General features: G+C 47.9%; 1 protein-coding gene across 4 annotated transcripts in view; it reads left to right on the top strand.

Annotated features, from left to right (window-relative positions):
- Positions 1-26,377, top strand: part of LOC119963181 — a 790,592-nt gene that overhangs the window by 610,510 nt on the left and 153,705 nt on the right. For all 4 annotated transcript variants that reach the window (XM_038791913.1, XM_038791911.1, XM_038791912.1 and 1 more), the window contains one exon: positions 213-263. In XM_038791913.1, the coding sequence (XP_038647841.1) occupies positions 213-263 (51 nt within the window). The remainder of the gene's footprint in view (positions 1-212; positions 264-26,377) is intronic.

Raw genomic sequence — 26,377 nt, 5'->3', positions numbered from 1 at the left:
TCTTAAAATCAGAGGAATAGGGCAGATTTCAGAGATGACTAGACCATTGATATTTGATTACAGCGATGTCATCATAAAACAAAAACTCCACAAAAACCAATAGGCACTTTTCATGTTATACCTGTATTCTAACCTGACTGAAGGAAACCAATAAACTAAAATAGATACATTTGACATTATGAATAATACCACATATTTTGTCCATTTTGCAGAATGACAAGTCTCCAAGACGTTCAACAAGTCGGTCGAGCAACATATCAAAGGTAAGGATATTCTTTTTATTTGAAAAGGAAATCTGACGTTTACAACTTTGTGTTCATTGACATGAGAGGCCAAAGCAATATTACAATCTTAGCATAAGGAGAACGTAATTGTCGTTTGCATGTGATAGAGAACTCAGCTGTGGTACTTTCCAGAGAATGGTGCCTGTAAACCGAATGGCAAGTATGATTTTATGAAGCATAATTCTGTCAAAAGTATTGCTGCATGTCTATGATACTTGGCAGCGACAGCCACATCCTATGAATGAATAATAAAATTGCAAGAGGGGCAAAGTACAAATAACAATGGCTTTTTTATATCGATATGGAATTCAAAAATGTTAGCAGAGAAATTGGGTTGTTTCATAACTATTGACTTTGCCTTTCAAAGACTTCTCTAATTTCTAATCTGTGCACTTAAAAGAGAGGTTTGCTAGTTTTCCTGTTCGATAGGGATAAGCAACCTACCTACAAAGTTAGGCACATTGTAGAAACCAGGAATGTCACTCTCCTCCGAATTGAAGCCTGTTAAAGATGTTTAAAACTTAGTTAAGAGTTGGTGAATGTTTTAAGTTTGAATTTTTAATGGGGCACACAGTTTAGCTATGCCTTCAAAAGCTGATCAGTTGAAAGAAGGTGGGTAAAGAGAGGGAACCAGGCTTGATTTTCCCAGGGCATCACCAGGTCCATAAGAAGGTCAACAGAACAAAAGGAGACTGGGCATTAGGTAAAGCAGTGCCATTGCTACTGCACAGATGTTGAGGAGAACATTAAAAAAAATATTTTATGGGGTGTGGGCCTCTCAGGCAAGGGCAGAATTTGTTGCCCATCCTTAATTGCTCTTGAAAAGTTGGTGATGAGCTGCCTTCTTGAACCGTTGCGGTCCATGTGGTGTAGGTACACCCACAGTGCATTAGGGAAGGAGTTCCAGGATTTTGACCAACCACAGTGAAGGAATAGCATTATAGTTTCAATCCAGGATGGTGAGTGGCTTGGAGGGTTTTATGTTCTCTGTTGTAGCCGCAGAGAACGATTCAGAGGTGGCACTTGTCAAGTTCATATAACGTATTCCACAGGATTTATTTTACAAGATGCTGCTCAAACAGAGTACAATGAACTCCACAAAAGCCGCAAAAAATTCCGATGATATCATTGCATAACATGTGACATTACAGCAGCCAGTGCTGTTACTCTGATACGTAATACCCCTCCCTCTTTACTGCTTTAGTGTCCCTAGCATTTTTATTTAATCAAACTCTTTGACACAGATCCAATACATTATGCCATAACATTGTTATTTTACGGATACATTTGTACATTATTAAGACAGTCTCTTCGGTGGATGTCTGTCTCGTTTTGGCAGAACACGACATTCAGGAACTTGGCTCCTAGTGGTAGGAGGAGTGGCTTCCTCTACACTGGTCGATGTTATATTTGTCAAAGCCAACTCAAGAACTGTCTCTGGTTGTGTGGATGACTCTTGACATAACAGGTTCCATAATCTCGGCAATTGTAGTCCTCAAGTGTGGCATGACTGCCCATACTCTCTGTGGTGTAGGCATCTGGTACAGATTCTGTACTCTCACTGCGTGCAGACAATAATTGGTCAGCGTGTCAATGCCAATTTCAGTCCTACAATCAAAGACTCTGCTTTTGGAATGTTGTTCCCTTCTCGCCATTTGTGTCTGATGTTGTTGCCTGACTATCTCTGAAGTTGAAGAGGGAATCAAAAGGTTGAACTGCTTATGAACATCAGTATAGCCGGTGAACTTCGAGTTGTTGAATGCACAGTGTTTCTGTATGTCACAAGAAAGCTATTGACACGTTTTGGTAGGGAGCCTTTAGACCTCGAAACCTTCCACTGCATGCTTGAGCGATTTTATGAAACCTTCAGCTAAACTGTTGCTAGTTGGATGGCAGGGGTAAGTTTGATATGGTGAATGCCACACCCCTTTAGGTAGTCCTCAAATTCAACAGATGTGAACTGTATTTCACTCCCAAGTTGTCAAGCCTTATCAAGCCTTTCTGTTCCATAGTTGTTGATTTCATAATGGCAACCTTCGGCCACTTCGAATGTACATCAACCTTGACCAAAAACATGTGTCCTTCGATTGGTTCCTCATAATCGACATTGATTCTTTCCCATGGACTGGTAAGCCATCCCCATGGATGCAAAAGCTGTAGTCGAGGTACATTTCTCAACGCAGAGTAGGATTGGCATAACCCCACCTTCTCCTCTATGGGGCATCCAACCGCCACGACCAGAAGTAGTTTCCTTCTTTAAGATTGGGACTATCAGGGTTGCTCAATCGCTGGTGGTGACACGCTCAATGACTTCTGTCTTCAGTAACTTCTCAAGTTCTTCTTCCACTTCAGGTCAAATGACATAGGATGTGCTTTCAAACACTGTTTGCCTTTACCTTGTGTTTCACTTTGATCCTAGTCATGAAACTAAGTGACTTCTGAAATACCTTTGCATACTTTCTCAGAGTTGGTTGAAGATTGTTCGTAGAATCAAGTTGTTCTACAATAGTCCAGTTTAGCTTACTCTGCCTGAACCAAGATCTCCCAAACAGTGCTGGAAAGTCTCCTTGAACAACATGGAGAGGGAACTCCATATTCTGCTCATTAACTTCCACAGTTACCTTGATGAAGTCCTTCAGCAGCATGACCATCTTGGTATATGTCCTCAAAAACCATATCCAGTGGTTACAATGGCAGATACTTCAATTTCTGGTAGTATATCAATTCAGGTATAAATGATACTGCAACGCCTGTACCCACTTCTCTCTTAATAGCATTCCCATTTAATTTTGGATAGACCCAAAATCATTGCTTTTCTCCTTGTACTGGTAGAGCATCGAGCTTAAATTCCTTAAGCTGACTTGACACTTTGGTACTCGGTGAGTCTTGAGTTGGATTATGTAACTCATAAACCTACCCTGTAGATTTTGCCGTATTTTTCTTGGTTCACTTTTGTGCTGATGAAGGTTGGTGTGACCACTATGCCTGGGCAAAGTGACCAACTTTACCATAACTTTTGCATTTTTTTCTCCTTACTCCAACAATCTCCAGCCATATATCGTCCTTGGTTGCAGCAATGACAAGGTAGGTTCTTGGGGACCTGCTTCACACAGACTCCATCTTATGGACTTTAGCTCAAACTCCAATACATGAAGCTTCCCTTGCAGCAGGTTCCTTTGACAATGCGATTTCTATTGCAGATTTTAGGGTTAATGCAGCTTCAGTCAACAATTTCCTTCGGATGGCTTCATTCCTGAGGCCATAAACTAATTGATCTTTCAACTATTGTCTCCAGGTTTAGCTGGGTGTACTAATTCTGTAGCAACATGAATGTTTTCATTCTGACTGATCTGAGAAAGGTCACTGGTGTCTGACTGGCTTTCAGGAATGATTGGAACCTTTCCTCAGAAGAATTCCCCAACTCCTTTGTTGTGACTTCTGTGTGAGTGTGCTTAACACTCAATTTGGCTCTGTTTCTTGTTCTAAGCTCTAGAGTCGCCAGGTGCCGTTAAGACACCGCCACAAGCTTCAAGGTGAAGTTCAAAGCAATAAAACCGTACACCAATTAGTAAGTCCAAACAACTAGAGTTTATTATAATACAATTATTATAACTACCCATGCACATGCTAAAGGATTAAACTTACTCCTACCGCTAAACAACTAATACTTATCTTGAAGGAACTGCTGGGTCAGGGAACAAGGCCTCTTGCTCTGCTCTGGTCTGCAGACTTCAGATTGTTATCAATTGAAAAGGGGGTCAGGAGTGCCTATTTCTGGTAGCGGTTGTCGTTAGGCACTTACTTGTTGGTGGCTGCTGCTCGACGGCTGGAGTAGGAGACAGGAGCCAGGAGACAGGAGACTGAACCATGTGTGGGACCTTTCTTTTATAGGTCCCAGGGGGTCCGCGCCCCTTTGGGCGGACTCCCTTACCTGCTTGGAATCGATTTGGTCTCTTCCCAATCGATTATGTTTGAACCCCCCAATCATGGGGCAGTTCCTCAGTCACTGGGGCGGTTTTTGGGACTTATTGTTTTGGGCTTCTCTGGCGCCACAGGGTCTGGCCTTCCATAGAATGTATCGATTTGTGCTTAACTTGTGTCCATTGTATCTGGGACTCGCCCGGTATCGCCTCATTAGTACGTTAACTGGTTTCTTTTCACAGTACTGTCTGGTTTCTGCAACAGTCAAAACTGGTTTCTGCAGTCGTCCCAATATGCAATCGCCTTGCAAGCTGCTTGCTTTCCAACATGTCCATTTTCCCTGCGTTCCTTGCGATCTTCCATTTGTGTTGGACAGTGGCCCCCCCAGGTGGCTACACCTCCCTCCTTGTGATCCTCATGAGAAATCATGAAGGATCACCCAAGTTCGGTGTCTTTGTGCTCCCTGATCTCAGCGAGTTCCATGGCTTCTATTCTTTCCTCAACTATTGCAAAAAATTTTAACTAACATTTTCTGATTGGCGCTATGTCAAAGGGGACATGCATTACCAATTCGAATCGGGAACCTCTAACTATCGCAATAAACTATTCTCATCTCACATTTAAACATCCTAGAACATTCTAAACCCTTACTCATTCATACCACAGTATCTTTACATTTTGTTTTCTGACTCGGCAGTCGAGCGCAGAACATTATAATACATCCGCAATAATCTTTATTTACAGATCGTATTAAATTAAATCTTTTATTATACATCAAGGGGTTGGGGGGATTGGTGGAATCCGAAAATAGGGGATTGTACTCTGCAAATGGTTGAGGTGCAAGAGCGGGAGGCTCCCCTTCTCCATTTTCTCATCCTGAGGGTCTGCACTATGATGCAGAGAACTGCAATCACCAAAAGTGATTCAATGACATACGAAAGTGAGTACCAGTTCATGAATTTTGTGCACCAGGTCTGGTCCTTGCTGTTCATTTCTGGGCTTTGAGAAATCGGTGTGTGGGAAACATTAACGGCGGGGGTTATAGGGGAAAGATGGTTTGCGTCTGCGCGCAAAAATACAAAAACAGTAACTAAAAGCATGTCGTTTTTCATCGTGATCTTCTTCCTTCTCTTCCTTCTGTCCTTTTGTATTGCTGATCTTGCTCTGATCCTTCCTTCGACCGTTCGAAAGCTATGGGATCAAGCACAGTATCTGTCAATAATTTGTTTAATACCTGTAATGTTAGTGTATCTGACCTCTCATTCCAATTGTCCCTTAAATGAATGGCCAAGTCACACCCTGTGACTCCCCTCATTTTTTTTTCTTCAAAAGCGAATTTAGGACCCGACATACACCGAACAACTTTGCCACTGCGAGCCGTCTCGCAGGTTTTACGATTTACCATCCGAATGTTCCTGGATGTAAATAGCATATGGGATGGCTGCCGAAGGGCTACCTTAAACAAAAATGAAACCAAAGTTTAGAAATGAGATATCCGAATGGGTTGCGTGTGGGCCGCTACGTGTAAGATTTGTATGGGATCCCCGGGTAGGGCGTGCTGTGCTGTACCCGAGCTTAGCTGACCAAAGGGGGGTCCTCAGACAGGGCGGGTCCTCAATGCCGTTTCTTCACTGCCTGAGCAACCTGAAATGAACGGGCAAGAATGTAGTCGTAGTGGAATTGCAGCCTCTATTCCCAGAATAGAGGGGCACATAAAAAAACAAGGGAGGAGCCAAGATTCTCCAACAACTGTAAACAGAAGACAAGTCGTGAACATTGTCGGTTCACCAGAGGACATTTCAACTGAGTGAAGTTCTCAGAAATATCTGCGGAGAAACTAACGTGCATGTGAGGTGGTCACAAGCTTTTCAGCTGAAAAGTAAGTGGCCAATCTCCAATCAAAATTTAACATACAAACAAACATCCGTGTAGGTTCCATCAGAAAGGACATCGCCTCTCTCAAGCGGTTCCTCTTTTACATCATCTGGACACCTCACTTCTCCTCATTCTCTGCGAACAGGGTCGCAAAGGGGTTGCCGGGTCGGGAGTCAGACATCAAGTCATCCTCTTCTCCCGGATCCCATACCTTGTATCGATCAGGCATGCAATCTTTGCATTGTGTGACCGGGGGTCACTCTCGTCATTACGGACAAGTCGCCAAGAATTGTCGCTGTGCCAAATCGTGGGGTCTAAAATTGAAGGAGCATTGTCGGGGTCGTCAGTGTTGGGTGGTGGGTTTGGGTGTGGGTCTGGATATTTAATGTAGGTGATCTCCATGGGGTCACTGGAGTCGGGGTCGTAGTCGCTGAAGTGGGGGCTGTAGGGTGGAGTTCTGTGGCTGTCCTCAGTTTCACAATCACTGTCACTGTCTCTGCTGTGGCAGCTTGTGGGCGTTCCGGGGCATGGTCTGAAGTAAGTGAGCGGAGTCGAGGTCGAGTCCGATGAGGAACTGGTCTGCGAGGGGGAGGGTGGAAATGTGTCTCTTGTGGGCGGAGGGAGATGTTCTGCTGCGTCTAGTAGGACATGGTGCGAGTGGTTGGACTGTGTTCCATAAGCCTTCAGTTGGTTAATATGAAACCACGCATTCTTACCGTTGGGGTACTTTATCCGATAAACTGAGGGGCTGATTTTGTCCGAAATTGAGTACGGGCCGGAAAATTTAGGAGCCAAAAACGTGCTGGGGTTATAAACAGATAGCATAACCTGTTGCCCAACCTGAAATTCTGTGGGGTGTACATTCTTGTTGAAACAGGCCATGCTCTGTTACCGTCGTTTTCCCAATGTTACTGCGGCTGCTAACTGTGCAGACCTCACAGTTTCAACTAATTCTTTTACTGCTTTCTCGTGTGTGAGGGCCGTCACTTCTGGGCTGGTCATGTCCAGTCCTAAAAGGAATTCTGATCCTTTCATAGGGCGTCCGGTCATGAGTGTCTGTGGGGTGAAACCTGTAGATGATGAAACTGTATTTCGGATGAACATTAGTGCGAATGGGAGCACTGAATCCCAAGTCGAATTGTTCTCCTGTACCATCTTCCAAAGGGTCAATTTTAGGGTCCGATTCATGCGTTCTACTATCCCGCTTGACTGGAGGTGATATGCAATGTGGAAGTTCTGTTTTATGCCGAATATGGTCAGGACATTCTTCATGACCCGTCCTGTAAAGTGAGATCCCTGATCTGACTCTATACTTCTGGGGAGACCCCATCTCGTAAAGATGTGGTAAGTCAGGATCTTTGCAGCTGTCTTAGCTGTATTGGTGCATGAAGGGAATGCCTCTACCCATTTGGTAAAGGTATCTATGACCACCAGAACATATTTATAGCCATTCCTGCAAGGGGGCAATGGTCCTATAAAATCGATCTGGAAGTTTGTCCAGGGGCCATTAACGGGGCGAGTGTGGCTGAGTTGTGCCTTCTTTGAATACCCCTCCGGGTTTTTCTGTGCGCAAATTAAACAATTCTCTATGTAGTGGGTTACATCTTGTCGTAAATTGGGCCACCAACAGAGTTGTCTAAGGTGTCTTGTGGTCGTGTCATTCCCTTGGTGTCCATGACTGTCATGGAATAAGGCAATCATTTGATTTCTGTCCTGGTCAGGAACCACATACACTTTATCTTTAATGATCACACCCTCATGTGTGGTCAAAGCGTGTTTGAATCTTTCGTACTGGACCACAAAGTTTCCTTTAAAAATCTCCTGGAGATTTTCGTCCTGCTTCTGTGTCTGTACTAAATCTTTGATTTCTGTCTGTGAGACCTGAACTGCACTCACAGGGGCGCTAGCTGGTGCGCTAGCTGGGGGTGTCCAAAAGTGACCTCGCCTGGAACCTGCTTTTGCCAGTGCGTCGGCACTTGTGATCCTCATTAAACGCGTCTACGGCACCTTCCAACCAGATTTGGATTGAAGCTCCCTGATCTATGCTGCTCAGCCTTCAGCCTGTCCTCCCTGTCGTTTATGTTCTCTCAGTTTAAAATGGACTAACCTGCAGTGCACAAGCAGACTAGCTGTTTCTGTGCCCTGCTATCAATTCCCGGGCAGTGGTTGCAGAGTCGTCAGCCCTGGAGGTTTGCGTTCCTGAGCTATTTCAGTGCCTCGAGTGTGTTCTCTGCAGCTCTACCCACTACAACGGGAAGTGTACAGAAAACCTTGATCCTTTCTTTGACGTAAGCCCCAGTAACATAAGAGCATAAGAACTAGGAGCAGGAGTAGGCCATCTGGCCCCTCGAGCCTGCTCCGCCATTCAATGAGATCATGGCTGATCTTTTGTGGACTCAGCTCCACTTTCCGGCCCGATCACCATAACCCTTAATCTCTTTATCCTTCAAAAAACTATCTATCTTTACCTTAAAAACATTTAATGAAGGATCCTCAACTGCTTCACTGAGCAAGGAATTCCATAGATTCACAACCCTTTGGATGAAGAAGTTCCTCCTAAACTCAGTCCTAAATCTACTTCCCTTATTTTGAGGCTATGTCCCCTAGTTCTGTTTTCACCCGCCAGTGGAAACAACCTGCCCGCATCTATCCTATCTATTCCCTTCATAATTTTAAATGTTTCTATAATATCCCCCCTCATCCTTCTAAATTCCAACGAGTACAGTCCCAGTCTACTCAACCTCTCCTCGTAATCGAACCCCTTCAGCTCTGGGATTAACCTAGTGAATCTCCTTTGCACACCCTCCAGCGCCAGTACGTCCTTTCTCAAGTAAGGAGACCAAAACTGAACACAATACTCCAGGTGTGGCCTCGCTAACACCTTATACAATTGCAACATAACCTCCCTAGTCTTAAACTCCATCCCTCTAGCAATGAAGGACAAAATTCCATTTGCCTTCTTAATCACCTGTTGCACCTGTAAACCAACTTTCTGTGACTCATGCACTAGCACACCCAGGACTCTCTGCACAGCAGCATGCTTTAATATTTTATCGTTTAAATAATAATCCTGTTTGCTGTTATTCCAACCAAAATGGATAACCTCACATTTTTCAACATTGTATTCCATCTGCCAGACCCTAGCCCATTCACTTAACCTATCCAAATCCCTCTGCAGACTTCCAGTATCCTCTGCACTTTTTGCTTTACCACTCATCTTAGTGTCATCTGCAAACCTGGACACATTGCCCTTGGTCCCCAACTCCAAATCATCTATGTAAATTGTGAACAATTGTGGGCTCAACATTAGCTTGCCCATCACTACCTCCTTAGTGATAACAATCCTCTCAAGGTCCTCACCTGTCATAGCCTCATTTCTATCAGTCACTGGCATGTTATTTGTGTCTTCCACTATGAAGAACGACCCAAAAAACATGTTCAGTTCCTCAGCCATTTCCTCATCTCCCATTATTAAAACTCCCTTCTCATCCTCTAAAGGACCAATATTTACCTTAGCCACTCTTCTTTGTTTTATATATTTGTAAAGACGTTTACTGTCTGTTTTTATATTGTGAGCAAGTTTACTCTCGTACTCTATCTTACTCTTCTTTATAGCTTTTTTAGTAGCTTTCTGTTGCCCCCTAAAGATTTCCCAGTCCTCTCTCTGCCACCAATCTTTGCCACTTTGTATGCATTTTCCTTCAATTTGATACTCTCCCTTATTTCCTTAGATATCCACGGTCGTTTTCCCTCTTTCTACTGTCCTTCCTTTTTGTTGGTATAAACCTTTGCTGAGCACTGTGAAAAATCGCTTGGAAGGTTCTCCACTGTTCCTCAACTGTTCCACCACAAAGTCTTTTCTCCCAGTCTACCTTAGCTAGTTCTTCTCTCATCCCATTGTAATCTCCTTTGTTTAAACACAAAACACTAGTATTTGATTTTACTTTCTCACCCTCCATCTGTATTTTAAATTCCACCATATTGTGATCGCTCCTTCCGAGAGGATCCCTAACTATGAGATCATGAATCAATCCTGTCTCATTACACAGGACAAGATCTAGGACCGCTTGTTCCCTTGTAGGTTCTATTACATACTGTTCTAGGAAACTATCCCGGATGCATTCTATAAACTCCTCCTCAAGGTTGCCTTGGCCGACCTGGTTAAACCAATCGACATGTAGATTAAAATCCCTCTTGATAACTGCTGTACCATTTCTGCATGCATCAGTTATATCTTTGTTTATTGCCAGCCCCACCATAACGTTACTATTTGGTGGCCGATAGACAACTCCTGTCAGTGACTTTTTCGCCTTACTATTCCTGATTTCCACCCAAATGGATTCAACCTTATCCTCCATAGCACCGATGTCATCCCTTACTATTGCCCGGATGTCATCCTTAAATAACAGAGCTACACCACCTCCCTTACCATTCACTCTGTCCTTTCGAATAGTTTGATACCCTCGGATATTTAACTCCCAGTCGTGACCATCCTTTAACCATGTTTCAGTAATGGCCACTAAATCATAGTCATTCACGATGATTTGTGCCATCAACTCATTTACTTTATTCCGAATACTACGAGCATTCAGGTAAAGTACACTTATGTTGTGTTTTTTTTTACCTCTGTTATGAATCTTAACATCTCCAGTTTTATTCCTTTTAGTATTACTGGGCCTATTCACTGAGCTCCCCTCAGTCACTGTACCTTGTACTGTGGCCCTTTTTGATTTTTGACTGTGTCTTCTCTGCCTTGCACTTTTCCTCTTACTTACTTTTGCTTCTGTCCCTGTTTTACTACCTTCCAACTTCCTGCATCGGTTCCCATCCCCCTGCCACGTTAGTTTAAACCCTCCCCAACAGCTCTCGCAAACATCTCCCCAGGACATCGGTTCCAGTCCTGCCCAGGTGCAGACCGTCCGGTTTGTACTGGTCCCACCTCCCCCAGAACCGGTCCAATGCCCCAGGAATTTGAATTCCTCCCTCTTGCACCATCTCTCGAGCTACGCATTCATCCTATCTATCCTGACATTCCTACTCTGACTAGCTTGTGGCACTGGTAGCAATCCTGAGATTACTACCTTTGAGGTCCTACTTTTTAGTTCAACTCCTAACTCCCTGAATTCCACTTGTAGGACCTCATCCCGTTTTTTACCTATATCGGTGGTGCCTATGTGCACCGTGACAGCTGGCTGTTCCCCCCCCCCCCCCAAAGAATGTCTTGCAGCTGCTCCGAGATATCCTTGACCCTTGCACCAGGGAGGCAACATACCATCCTGGAGTCTCGATTGCGTCCACAGAACCACCTGTCTATTCCCCTTACGATCGAGTCCCCTATCACTATAGCCCTGCCATTTTTCTTCCTACCCTGCTGTGCAGCAGAGCCAGCCATGGTGCCATGAACCTTGCTGCTGCTGCCTTCCCCTGGTGAGCCATCTCCCTGAACAGTATCCAAAGCGGTATATCTTTTTTGCAGGGAGTTGACCGCAGGGGACACCTGCACTGCCTTCCTACTCTTGCTCTGTCTTTTGGTCACCCATTTGCTATCTCCCTCAGTGACGTTCACCTGCGGTGTGACCAACTCGCTAAATGTGCTATCCACGACCTCCTCAGCATCGCGGATGCTCCAAAGTGATACCATCCGCAGCTTCAGAGCTGTCAAGCGGTCTAACAGGAGCTGCAACTGAACACACTTCTTGCAAGTGAAAGAGCCAGGGACAGTGGACGTGTCCCTGAGCTCCCACATCGCACACGAGGAGCATGACACGTGTCAACAGGGATGTGCTCTCTGCGCATTCCCTGGATGCAGGGGAAATCCCACTATCCTAAAAATCCTGACCCATGCCTCGGAGCAGACAATGTGTGGCCCCATGGTTCTGGGGCATGTCGCCCCAGGTTCTCCTCCAGGACATTTGGATAAGGTGGGAGGTCCTATTTCCCAGGAATAGGCAGCTCAGATTAGTGGCCATGGGGCCCACAGGTAGATGGTGCCAGTGCTGGAAGAGGATGAGTGATCTGCTACACTTGGTAAGGGTAATGAGCACCCTGTCATCACTCAAAGTGACACCCATAAGTCTCATGTCATCAGGTATGCTCTACCTCCCTCTAACCCAACCTTGGACCACCTCCTTTCTCCTCTGCATCCTTTTGTCTCTGCCTTGAATAGCTTCCTTCTCTGCTTCCGGCAGCCCTGACCCATGCCCCTTTTGAGTACAGCCACCCTCTGGTAGGGTGGAAAATTGAGGTAGAAGGTTAACCATGATCTTATTGATTGGCAGGACAGACCTGAGCAGCTGAATTCTCTTCAGGTTAATGTGCAGGTTAAGTCGGTAGTGAGGAAGGCAAATACAATGTTAGCATTCATGTTCCAGTCCTGCCCAGGTGCAGACCGTCCGGTTTGTACTGGTCCCACCTCCCCCAGAACCGGTCCCAATGCCCCTGGAATTTGAATCCCTCCCTCTTGCACCATCTCTCGAGCCACGCATTCATCCTATCTATCCTGACATTCTTACTCTGACTAGCTCGTGGCACTGGTAGCAATCCTGAGATTACTACCTTTGAGGTCCTACTTTTTAGTTCAACTCCTAACTCCTTGAATTCCGCTTGTAGGACCTCATTCCGTTTTTTACCTATATCGTTGGTGCCTATGTGCACCACGACAGCTGGCTGTTCACCCTTTCCCCCCCCCCCCCCCCCCCCCCCCCCTCCCCCCCCCCCCCCCCCCCCCCCCCCCCCAGAATGTCCTGCAGCCGCTCCGAAACATCCTTGACCCTTGCACCAGGGAGGCAACATACCATCCTGGAGTCTTGATTGCGTCCACAGAACCGCCTGTCTATTCCCCTTACGATCGAGTCCCCTATCACTATAGCCCTGCCATTTTTCTTCCTGCCCTGCTGCACAGCAGAGCCAGCCACGGTGCCATGAACCTTGCTGCTGCCTTCCCCTGGTGAGCCATCTCCCCCAACAGTATCCAAAGCGGTATATCTGTTTTGCAGGGAGATGACCGCAGGGGACACCTGCACTGCCTTCCTACTCTTGCTCTGTCTTTTGGTCACCCATTTGCTATCTCCCTCAGTAACTTTCACCTGCGGTGTGACCAACTCACTAAACGTGCCATCCACGACCTCCTCAGCATCGCGGATGCTCCAAAGTGAGTCCCATTGGGCAGCACGGTAGCATTGTGGATAGCACAATCGCTTCACAGCTCCAGGGTCCCAGGTTCGATTCCGGCTTGGGTCACTGTCTGTGCGGAGTCTGCACATCCTCCCCGTGTGTGCGTGGGTTTCCTCCGAGTGCCCCGGTTTCCTCCCACAGTCCAAAGATGTGCAGGTTAGGTGGATTGGCCATGATAAATTGCCCTTAGTGTCCAAAATTGCCTTTAGTGTTGGGTGGGGTTGCTGGGTTATGGGGATAGGGTGGAGGTGTTAACCTTGTGTAGGGTGCTCTTTCCAGGAGCCGGTGCAGACTCGATGGGCCGAATGGCCTCCTTCTGCACTGCAAATTCTATGTAAATCCGCAGCTCCAGAGCCGTCAAGCGGTCTAACAGGAGCTGTAACCAAACACACTTCTTGCACGTGAAAGAGCCAGGTACAGTGGATGTGTCCCTTTACCCCCACATCGCACACGAGGAGCATGACACGGGTCTGGGATCTCCTGCCATGTCTTAAACCTTAGGTAAACTTATACAACTACAATTTCAAAATAAAAATAAATAAATTGGCAATGAAAAGAAAAACTACTTACCAGTCACTTACCAGGGTTAAAAAGCACCTCCGAAAAAGGACCTTCTCTCACTCTGCACCAAATTACCTCACTGCACCAAATTACCAAGTTGCAATTCTCATTCTGGATGTGCTTAACTCCGGCTGTGTCTCCTTGACTTGCGCAATTTGTAGTTGCCCAGTAACTTTTTTTCTAAACCCTTTTACTTGCACTAGCAGCTGTTGCGATCGACCGGATGATTCACCGACGCCCTGTTACAAACTATACACTGTCCAAGTACTTACTTGAGAGTTGTTTTACACAATGATGATTTCACCTTGGAAGTCGACAATATTTTTCCCGACCTCACTTCTGGTGGTATATGGGCCTGGATATCTGTTGACGATTCTTTAGCCTGGCTCACAAAATCGCCATGGAATGTTGTTTTCCTCCCGATTTCTTTTACAGCCCATATCTCATTGCCAATTTCGCTTTTGTTATATTTTCTGTTGCAGTTGCAATGAGAGAATCAGAGGTAGCACTCGTCAAGTTCATATAATATAGTGCAAGGGGGTTATTTAACAAGATTCTGCTCAAACAGGGTGCAGTGGTGAACTTCACAAAAGCCCACAAAGTTAGAGTTAGATGGTGTCATTGCGTGACACGTGACATTACACCAACCAATGGTGTTATTCTGCTGAATATCAGATGGGAACTTCCAGATCATGGAGCGGGATTCTCTGCCCCCCTGCCTGATTGGAGAATCGCCGGGGGGTGGTGTGAATCTCCGGATTCTTTGGCGCCAGGCAATTGGCGGGGGCGGGAATTGCGCCGCGCCAGTTGGCGACCTCTGGCAGCGGCTCCACCAGCGATTCTCCGGCCCGTGATGGGCCAAGTGGCCGCCCGTTTTCGGCCAGTCCCGCCGGCGTATATTACACCAGGTATTTGGCGGCGGGACCTGGCTGTGCGGGTGACCACCAGGGTTCGCGGGGGGGGGGCACGGGGGATCTGGCCCCGGGAGGTGCCCCCACGGTGGTCTGGCCCGCGATCGATCGGGGCCCACCGATTGGTGGGCAGGCCTGTGCCGTGGGGCACTCTATTCTTCTGCGTCCGCCGCTCTGGTCCTCTGCCATGGCCGACATGGAAATGATCCCCACTGCGCATGCACTGGGATGACGCCAGCACACGCTGGCGCTCCCGCGCATGTGCCAACTCGCACCGGTGGGCGGAGGCCCTTTGGTGTCGGTTGGCATGGAGCGAAGCCCCTTCCCCACCGGCCGGCATGGTGCAAACCACTCCGGTGCTGGCCTAGCCCCTGAAGGTGCGGAGGATTCCACACCTTTGAGGTGACCCGACGCCGGAGTGGTTCACACCACTCCTCGGCGCTCGAGTAGCCCGCCCCGCCGATTCCCGCAGAATCCCAACCGTGGTGTTCCCAAATACCTGAGGCCCTTGTTCTTCTAATTTGTTCTGGTCCTGGGTTCAGAAGGTGCTGTGAATGGAGCCTTGCTGAGTAGCTGCAGTGCATCTGGTGGATGGTGCACAATGATTGAACACCCAGTGCCTGGTCTTTTAATGGGCTTCCCCTGTGATTCTCACAAGAAGATAATCACAGAAATCTTGTGCCCTCATTGCCAGTGACCTTGCACCTTACAACATTGGTCACCATGCCCTGTCAGGAAGTATCAAATCCTTTGTAATCGTGAACCTCTTTACTTCGGCTCATTCCGAGGATCAGCTGTATATCTTGGTGGTATCTCACAAAGGGCAGCACACCACTTGTCCTCGCAGGTCCCTGATGCTAGGGCTGGATGTTACAGTCATCTCACGACAGAATGGTCTTGCAGGAACCAAGGGCCTATGGTTTCAGCACCATCATTGGATTCCTCAGGTGCATGATATCATCGATTGGAACCATATGGCCATCAAAGCACCCAGCAATCACTCAATCAGATTCATCATCAGGAAGGGCTTCCAAATCCCTCAGTGTTGAGCTGGTCTATGAACACAACAAGAGTTTCCGAAAACTGTTCCCTCACTTTCCAGGCAGCTGCCTAACACCTTCATCCTTCTGCAATCCAGACTGCAGGAATTTTCACTCCAAACCCCCCACCACCACCGCCCGCCCACCCCAGACAGAGACACGATAGGCAAAACAACGAAAGCCATCTGGCCCGAACAATAGCTGTTAAGCAGGTCTTTGATTTTGTAAGGATGCTGTTGCGGTCTGGTTGATTGGCATCTTGCAATACCCTCCTGCAAGGGTCTTGGTCCTGTGATCTGCTGCACTCTCCAGCATGGCTCGCAAGAAAGGTGTGGACTATGAGGATGATGAGGTCCTGGCAGGGGACAACTCATTGGCGGAGAAGCAGGATGTAAAAGAGGAGAAGCAGAGAGAGAGATGACACTGAACAGAGAGATGCCCCTGCTGCACCATGAGTTGGCATTCTCCTGCCACCCATTGGGCAGAGGGCCTCCTTTCCTCTCCCTCACAGCCTGCAGCATTTGATCCAGCCTGGCATTGTTGAAGCAAAGGTACCTGGTTACCTGGGCCCCTGCTCTCCTGTGACATCTTGCTTCCCTCTGGTGTAGTGGAAGGCTTTGATAAAATAAGCAGGTCTCTCGCTCAGGATAACAAGCAAGCTCAGTGATTGTTGAAGTGGTGTCCAAATAAGTCTGACCCATCTCCATATGAGTGAAGAACTGCCCAACATTAAAATCATAACTTTAATCAGTCTCCCGCACACATACACACACACGCACACACATACACACACACACACACACACACATGTACGGTCCTCGGTGTCAGACAAAGGATATATTTTCTCCAGCTTCAAATCTCAAGGTGTTGAACAGAGGAGTCAGGGCAGCACAATGGTGCAGTGGTAACACTGCTGCCTCACGCCACCGAGGACCCAGGTCACTGTCCACGTGGAGTTTGTACATTACTCCCCGTGTCTGCATGGGTTTCACCCCCACAAGCTAAAGTTGTGCAGGCTAGCTCGATCTTTTGAGGTCCACCAACAAAACAGAAGAAAGGAGGTTGATTGGCCATGCTAAATTACATTGGAAAAATAAATAATAAATAGAAGAGTCAGGGTCCCTTTTGTCTTTTACAGACATACATGGCAGAATTTTTCGATTCCGCCAACGGCGGGTTTCGTGGTAGGTGGGAGCGGAACATCGAGCAGCAGGCAAAAGTCAGGAAACCGCCAGAAAACCAGCCGCTTGCAATTCTATTGAAGGGTGTTAATAGCGGCCCAGTCTGTCCACTGCCTAATGGAGTGAATGTCATTTTCATTTGATTAAATCTCAGGAAGGCTCATTAAAACATTTGCTTGCCAGAATCTCCTCACAGAATCTTGCGTCACGTCAGCAGAAAGTTACATCGGCCTCAAACCCATTTGAAAATGTGTGGCACACACAAGCCAAACCTCAGTTCCCTTGTGACTTCAAGGTGAGTGCAACACGCATAACGTACTTGCCATCATGCACCGATCTTGTGACAATGAATGCCACACTTCTGGAGAAGCAGGATTGGCCCCCCTCCTGCTCTCTGCCAACATTGTCAGCAAGGACACCACGATGCTGCAGTAATCATGCAGGCTCTCACTTTCAGATACTGATCAGTACTGCACCCAGGATTGAGGAGAGCAGTGGTCTTTATAGAGAAATACAGCACAGAACAGGCCCTTCGGCCCACGATGTTGTGCCTAACTTTTGTCCTAGGTTAATCATAGAATTTTGGACAATTTTTCAAGGCCAATCCACCCAACCTGCACATCTTTGGACTGTGGGAGGAAACCGGAGCACCCGGAGGAAACCCACGCACACACGGGGAGGATGTGCAGACTCCACACAGACAGTGACCCAAGTCAAAATCGAACTTGGGACCCTGGAGCTGTGAAGCAATTGTGCTATCCACAATGCTACCGTGCTGCCCTTAAGAAGTTACCCTACGCTCCATTATTCTACCCTAATCCATGTACCTAACCAATAGCCGCTTGAAGGTCCCTAACGTTTCCGACTCAACTACTTCCACAGGCAGTGCATTCCATGCCCCCACTACTCTCTGGGTAAAGAACCTACCTCTGACATCCCCTCTACATCTTCCACCATTTATCTTAAATTTATGTCCCCTTGTAATGGTGTGTTCCACCCGGGGAAAAAGTCTCTGACTGTCTACTCTATCTATTCCCCTGATCATCTTATAAACCTCTATCAAGTCGCCCCTCATCCTTCTCCGTTCTAATGAGAAAAGGCCTAGCACCCTCAACCTTTCCTCGTATGACCTACTCTCCATTCCAGGCAACATCCTGGTAAATCTCCCTTGCACCTTTTCCAAAGCTTCCACATCCTTCCTAAAATGAGGCGACCAGAACTGCACACATTACTCCAAATGTGGCCTGACCAAGGTTTTGTACAGCTGCATCATCACCTCACGGCTCTTAAATTCAATCCCTCTGCTAATGAATGCGAGCACACCATAGGCCTTCTTCACAGCTCTATCCACTTGAGTGGCAACTTTCAAAGATCTATGAACATAGACCCCAAGATCTCTCTGCTCCTCCACATTGCCAAGAACCCTACCGTTAACCCTGTATTCCGCATTCATATTTGTCCCTCCAAAATGGACAACCTCACACTTGTCAGGGTTAAACTCCATCTGCCACTTCTCAGCCCAGCTCTGCATTTTATCTATGTCTCTTTGAAGCTGACAACAGCCCTCCTCACTATCCACAACTCCACCAATCTTCGTATCATCTGCAAATTTACTGACCAACCCTTCAACTCCCTCATCCAAGTCGTTAATGAAAATCACAAACAGCAGAGGACCCAGAACTGATCCCTGCGGTACGCCACTGATAATTGGCTCCAGGCTGAATATTTGCCATCCACCACCACTCTCTGTCTTCAATCAGTTAGCCAGTTTGTTATCCAACTGGCCAAATTTCCCACTATCCCATGCCTCCTTCCTTTCTGCACAAGCCTACAATGGGGAAACTTATCAAATGCCTTACTAAAATCCATGTACATTACATCCACTGCTTTACCTTCATCCACATGCTTGGTCACCTCCTCAAATAAGTCAATAAGACTTGTAAGGCAAAACCTACCCCTCACAAATCCGTGCTGACTATCCCTAATCAAGCAGTGCCTTTCCAGATGCTCAGAAATCCTATCCCTCAGTACCCTTTCCATTACTTTGCCTACCACCGAAGTAAGACTAACTGGCCTGTAATTCCCAGGGTTATCCCGATTCCCTTTTTTGAACAGGGGCACGACATTCGCCACTCTCCAATCCTCTGGTACCACCCCTGTTGACAGCAAGGACGAAACGATCATTGCCAACGGCTCTGCAATTTCATTTCTTGCTTCCCATAGAATCCTTGGATATATCCCGTCAGGCCCGAGGGACTTGTCTATCCTCAAGTTTTTCAAAACGCGCAACACATCTTCCTTCCTGACAAGTATCTCCTCGAGCTTATCAGTCTGTTTCACACTGTCATCTCCAACAATATGGCCCCTCTCGTTTGTAAATACTGAAGAAAAATACTTGTTCAAGACCTCTCCTATCTCTTCAGACTCAATACACAATCTCCCGCTACTGTCCTTGATGGGACCTACCCTCTCTCTAGTCATTCTCATATTTCTCACATATATGTAAAAGGCCTTGGGGTTTTCCTTGATCCTACCTGCCAAAGATTTTTCATGCCCTCTCTTAGCTCTCCTAATCCCTTTCTCCAGTTCTCTCCTGGCTATCTTGTATCCCTCCAGCACCCTGTCTGAACCTTGTTTCTTCAGCCTTACATAAGTCTCCTTCTTCCTCTTAACAAGACGTTCAACCTTTCTTGTCAACCATGGTTCCCTCACTCGACCATCTCTTCCCTGCTTGACAGGGACATACATATCAAAGACACGCAGTACCTGTTCCTTGAACAAGTTCCACATTTCACTTGTGTCCTTCCCTGACAGCATATGTTCACAACTTCTGCACTTCAATTCTTGTCTGACAGCATTGTATTTACCCTTCCCCCAATTATAAACCTTGCCCTGTTGCACGCACCTATCCCTCTCCATAACTAAAGTGAAAGTCACAGAATTGTGATCACTACCTCCAAAATGTTCCCCCACTAACAAATCTATCACCTGCCCTGGTTCATTACCAAGTACTAAATCCAATATGGCCTCATCTCTGGTCGGACAATCTACATACTGTGTTAGAAAAGCTTCCTGGACACACTGCACAAACACTACCCCATCCAAACTATTTGATCTAAAGAGTTTCCACTCAATGTTTGGGGAGTTGAAGTCACCCATGACTACTACCCTGTGACTTCTGCACCTTTCCAAAATGTGTTTCCCAATCTGTTCCTCCACATCTCTGCTGCTATTGGGGGGCCTATAGAAAACTCCCAACAAGGTGACTGCTCGTTTCCTATTTCTGACTTCAAACCATATTACCTCAGTCGGCAGATCCTCCTCAAACTGCCTTTCTGCAGCTGTTATACTATCTCTAATTAACAATGCCACCCCCCCACCTCTTTTACCATCCTCCCTAATCTTGTTGAAACATCTATAACCAGGGACCTCCGACAACCATTTCTGCCCCTCTTCTATCTAAGTTTCCGTGATGGCCACCACATCGTAGTCCGAAGTACCGATCCATGCCTTAAGTTCACCCACCTTATTCCTGATGCTTCTTGCATTAACGTATATACACTTCAACCCATCTCCTTGCCTGCAAGTACTCTCCTTTGTCAGTGTTACCTTCCCCACTGCATCACTACGTGCTTTGGCGTCCTGAATATCGGCTTCCGTAGTTGCTGGACTATAGATCCGGTTCCCATTCTCCTGCCAAATTAGTTTAAACCCTCCCGAAGAGTACTAGAAAACCTCCCCCCCCCCAGGATATTGGTGCCCCTCTGGTTCAGATGCAACCCATCCTGCTTGTACAGGTCCCACCTTCCCCAGAATGCGCTCCAATTATCCAAATACCTGAAGCCCTCCCTCCTACACCATTCCTGCAGCCACGCGTTCAACTGCACTCTCTCTCTATTCCTAGCCTCGCTATCACGTGGCACCGGCAACAAACCAGAGATGACAACTCTGTCTGTCCTGGCCTTTAACTTCCAGCCTAACTCCCTAAACTTGTTTATTACCTCCACACCCTTTTTCCTACCTACGTCGTTGGTACCAATGTACACCACGACTTCTGGCTGCTCACCCTCCCCCTTCAGGATCCTGAAGACACGATCCGAGACATCCCTGGCCCTGGCACCCGGGAGGCAACATACCTTTTGGGAGTCTCGCTCGCGACCACAGAATCTCCTATCTATTCCCCTAACCATTGAATCTCCTATTACTATTGCTTTTCTATGCTCCCCTTCCCTTCTGAGCCCCAGAGCCAGACTCTGTGCCAGAGACCTGGCCGCTAGGGCCTTCCCCCGGTAGGTCATCCCCCCCAACAGCATCCAAAACGGTATACTTGTTTTGAAGGGGAACGGCCACGAGGGATCCCTGCACTGTCTGCCTGTTAGTTTTCTTTCCCCTGACTGTAACCCAGCTACTCTTGTCCAGTACCTTTGGTGTGGCTACCTCCCTGTAACTCTTCTCGATAACCCTCTCTGCCTCCCGGATATCCGAAGTTCATCCAGCTCCAGCTCCAGTTCCTTAACACGATCTCTGAGGAGCTGGAGTTGGGTGCACTTCCCGCAGGTATAGTCAGCAGGGACACCAGTGGTATCCCTCACCACCCACATCCTACAGGAGTAGCATGCAACTGCCCTAGCCTCCATCCCCTCTTACTTTACAGAATTAGCTGCCCCGTGGACCAACTGGACCTCTGCCCTCTGACTCTGCTTCCAGTCAGCTGTAGTCTAAACTCCTGGCTCCCTTCACGCTCTTTGATAAATATAGGAAATGAAATGTAAGGAGCACCTTACTCCCTCCTCACCTAACTCCCTCAGTCACCAAACTCTCACTGTAGCACTCAAATGCCACAAGCTCAGCACTCCAGTCTTCTCCCAGTGTCTGATACAACTGTGCTCTGGTACTCAGGCAGAGCTCCATTTTCACAAATGAGCATTGTGATCAGTGTGGAATGTGAGGGGAGGGTGAGGATGATGAACACCGGGGGGGGGGGGGATAGGGAGGGAAGAGGCTGTGCAAGGGCTGTGAGAGGGTGGTGGAAGGGAAGGGGGAAACACAAGGGACCAATAGGAAGGCAAGGATATAAAAGGGCTATTTCATGGATCTGCCTAGCAACAGCTGTAAAATTAGGGGAACAAGGTAGAATAGGATGCGAGATATCCGGCAACAGGTAGAAACCTGCCTAGAGACAGCAGTAATCAGTATTCAACAGGGCCCAATGAGATGTATTTCTCCCATTAACAAAGTTACGAGGCCGTTTAGATAAGGATCAGATGTGAATGGCTTAAGAGGGGAACCAGCTTATATATATTTTTTTCTTTAATCTTTTTATTGGCATTTCTTGTATGTATAAACAATTGGATATATACATCACATTTTTTTAATCCACTTTTAATTTACCTTATTGTACAGAAAGGTTTATTTTGTCTATTAATTGATCCAAATGCATTTCACCGCCCACTGGGTCGGTCTATGGTCCCTCCCCTCGTCTTGCCCCCCCCCCCCCTCCCCCACCACCCCCTCCCTTGCGTTGTCCCCCTGTCCCTAAATGTGTGTGCCCTCCATGCGGCAGCCATTCAACTCTCATCTTTGTGCAATTGATCGTGCATCAATTTATTGCTCTAAGATTTTCAAATGATGGACCTGCGTATCAAGCCGGATCACCTGCAGCTGGATCCGCAATCAAGCGACGCCCACTGACTAGCTTGTTTCGAGGCGTACATCACCTCGGCACCAAGCCCTGTCTCGGAGGCTCAGAAGGTTGAGCTCCAACATCTTTCCGCTGATCCAGGACGCACCAAACTACGCCAAAGCCATGACGCTTCTCAAAGAAAATTACGCTCAGAAGACGAACATGCTCTTCGCCAGGCACATACTCGCCACTTGCTCTCAACTCTGGTGAGACATGAAAGACTTCAGGCGGGCCCTAATCCCACTCGTCCGGAACTGTCAGGCTGTTATGGCCATGGAACATTCAAACCTCCTCATGAGGGACGCTTTTGTTACGGGGATTGGGTCGGACCTCATGCGCCAGTGACTGTTAGAAGGGGCCACGCTCGATCTCGCAGAGACAAAGAAACTAGCGCTCTCTATGACGGTCGCCTCGCGCAACATTCAGGCCTACACCCCCAGCCACGCTGCCCACCCCTCCCACGCATTGTGGACCCCACAGATGGCCGCCCCAGCGAGAGCCTTATCCAGCCAATACGCCTGCACCACGTGCCAGCCAGCGAACCCCGGGGGTCCCCAATGTTACTTTTGCAGCCAGCAGAAACACCCCCGCCAACGCTGCCCAGCCCGCTCTGCCCTTTGTAAGGCTTGCGGTAAGAAGGGGAACTTCGCTGCGGTGTGCCAGGGCCGTGTAGTCAACGCTATTGCCCCCGCACCCCTCATTCACGGCCAGTGGATGCCGCCATCTTCTCCCCCTCAGACCACGCACGGTCATTGGGCTCCGCCAACTTCTCCCCCTCAGACCACGCGCGGCCAGTGGGCGCCGCCATCTTAGCCCCCTCAGACCAAGCGTGACCAGTGGGCACCACCATCTGCCCCTCCGCGCAACACATGCGGCCCATGGGCGCCGCCATTTTGTTCTCCTCAAGATCTTCAGGCGCCGCCATCTTGTCTCCCCCACGGCACATGGACACCTCCAGCATTCCAGGACATGTGCCCCCCGGGCTCCCCATCATCCGACAACAGCGACGACCGGCCATGACTCACCTCAGTGACCATCGACCAGTCTCGTCCGCACAACCTGGCCACCGCATCGACCAGTGTGAAAATCAACGGACACGTGACCTCTTGCCTGCTGGACTCCGGGAGCACCGAAAGCTTCATCCACCCGGATACGGTAAGGTGCTGTTCCCTCGCGGTACACCCCGCCAACCAAAGAATCTCCCTGGCCTCCGGATCCCATTCCGTTGCGATCCGGGGGTACTGTACGGTCACACTTACGGTCCAGGGCGTAGAATTTAGCGGCTTCCGCCTCTACGTCCTCCCTAACCTCTGCGCTGCCCGGCTACTCGGCCTGAACGTCCAGTGCAACCTCAGAGCCTAACTCTGAAATTCGGCGGGCCCCTACCACCCCTTACTGGGTGCGGCCTCGCGACCCTAAAGGTTGATCCGCCTTCCCTATTCGCAAGCCTAACCCCGGATTGCAAACCCGTCGCCACCAGGAGCAGACGGTTCAGCATCCAGGACAGGACCTTCATCAGGTCCGAGGTCCAGCGGTTGCTTCGGGAAGGCATCATCGAGGCCAGCAACAGCCCCTGGAGAGCCCAAGTGGTAGTAGTTAAAACTGGGGAGAAACACAGAATGGTCGTGGACTACAGCCAGATCATCAATCGGTAGACGTAGCTCGACGCGTACTCCCTTACACGCATATCAGATATGGTCAATCAGATTGCACAGTACCGGGTCTTCTCAACGGTAGACCTCAAATCCGCCTACCACCAGCTCCCCATTCGTAAATCGGACCGTCCATACACTGCCTTCGAGACAGACGGTCGCCTCTATCACTTCCTCAGTATTCCTTTCAGCGTCACCTATATTAGGTGATGTATGGTAGGACCTGTACTACAGGTACGTCGGTAGTCCCTGCCTGCTGGCTCCGCCCAGTAGGCGGAGTATAAATGTGTGTGTCCTCTATGCGGCAGCCATTTCATCTTAGAGCAATAAAGCCACAGTTGTATCCAACTCTTGTCTTTGTGCAATCGACCGTACATCACGTCCCTGCTTTCACCACCTCCTCCGGCAGCGAGTTCCAGGCACCCACTACTCTCTGTGTAAAAAAACTTGCCTCGTACACCTACTCTAAACCTTGCCCCTCGCACCTTAAACCTATGCCCCCTCGTAATTGACCCCTCAACCGTGGGGAAAAGCCTCTGACTATCCACTCTGTCTATGCCCCTCATAATTTTGTAGACTTCTGTCACGTCGCCCCTCAACCTCCGTCGTTCCAGTGAGAACAAACCGAGTTTATTCAACTGCTCTTCATAGCTAATGCCCTCCATATCAGGCAACAGCCTGGTAAACCTCTGCTGCACCCTCTCTAAAGCCTCAACATCCTTCTAGTATTGTGGCGACCAGAATTGAACACCTTTTGTACCTTTTGTACCAGTCTACCATGAGGGACCTTGTCAAAGGCCTTACTGAAGTCCATATAGACAACATCCACTGCCCTACCTGCATCAATTATCTTTGTGACCTCTTCAAGTGTGGCCTAACTAAGGTTCTATACAGCTGCAACATGACTTGCCAATTCCTATACTCAATGCCCCGGTCATGCCGTATGCCTTCTTGACCACCTTCTCCACCTGTGTTGCCTTATCAGAGACCTGTGGCCCTGTACACCAAGATCTCTCTGACTTTCAATACTCTAGAGGGTTCTACCATTCACTGTATATTCCCTACCTGCATTAGACCTTCCAAAATGCATTACCTCACATTTGTCCAGATTAAACTCCATCTGCCATCTCTCCGCCCAAGTCTCCAAACGATCTAAATCCTGTTGTATCCTCTGACAGTTCTCATCGCTATCCGCAATTCCAACAACCTTTGTGTCGTCTGCAAACTTACTAATCAGACCAGTTACATTTCCCTCCAAATCATTTATATATACTACGAACAGCAAAGGTCCCAGCACTGATCCCTGCGGAACACCACTAGTCACAGCCCTCCAATTAGAAAAGCACCCTTCCATTGCTACTCTCTGCCTTCTATGACCTAGCCAGTTCTGTATCCACCTTGCCAGCTCACCCCTGATCCTGTGTGACTTCACCTTTTGTACCAGTCTACCATGAGGGACCTTGTCAAAGGCCTTACTGAAGTCCATATAGACAACATCCACTGCCCTACCTGCATCAATCATCTTTGTGACCTCTTCAAAAAACTCCCCTTCACAAAACCATGCTGCCTCTCACTAATACGTCCATTTGCTTCCAAATGGGAGTAGATCCTGTCTCGAAGAATGCTCTTCAGTAATTTCCCTACCACTGATGTAAAGCTCACCGGCCTGTAGTTCCCTGGATTATCCTTGTTACCCTTCTTAAACAAAGGAACGACATTGGCTATTCTCCAGTCCTCCGGGACATCACCTGAAGACAGTGAGGATCCAAAGATTTTTGTCAAGGCCTCAGCAATTTCCTCTGTAGCCTCCTTCAGTATTCTGGGGTAGATCCCATCCGGCTCTGGGGACTTATCTACCTTAATATTTTTCAAGACGCCCAACACCTCGTCTTTTTGGATCTCAATGTGACCCAGGCTATCTACACACCCTTCTCCAGACCCAACATCCACCAATTCCTTCTCTTTGGTGAATACTGATGCAAAGTATTCATTTAGTACCTTGCCCATTTCCTCTGGCTCCACATATAGATTCCCTCACCTATCCTTCAGTGGGCCAACCCTTTCCCTGGCTACCCTCTTGCTGTTTATATACGTGT

The sequence above is a fragment of the Scyliorhinus canicula genome, chromosome 3 (assembly GCF_902713615.1).
Source record: "Scyliorhinus canicula chromosome 3, sScyCan1.1, whole genome shotgun sequence".
Classification (NCBI taxonomy): Eukaryota; Metazoa; Chordata; class Chondrichthyes; order Carcharhiniformes; family Scyliorhinidae; genus Scyliorhinus; species Scyliorhinus canicula.
The sequence above is the reverse complement of the archived record's forward strand: the minus strand, read 5'-3'. Positions and strand labels throughout refer to the sequence as shown.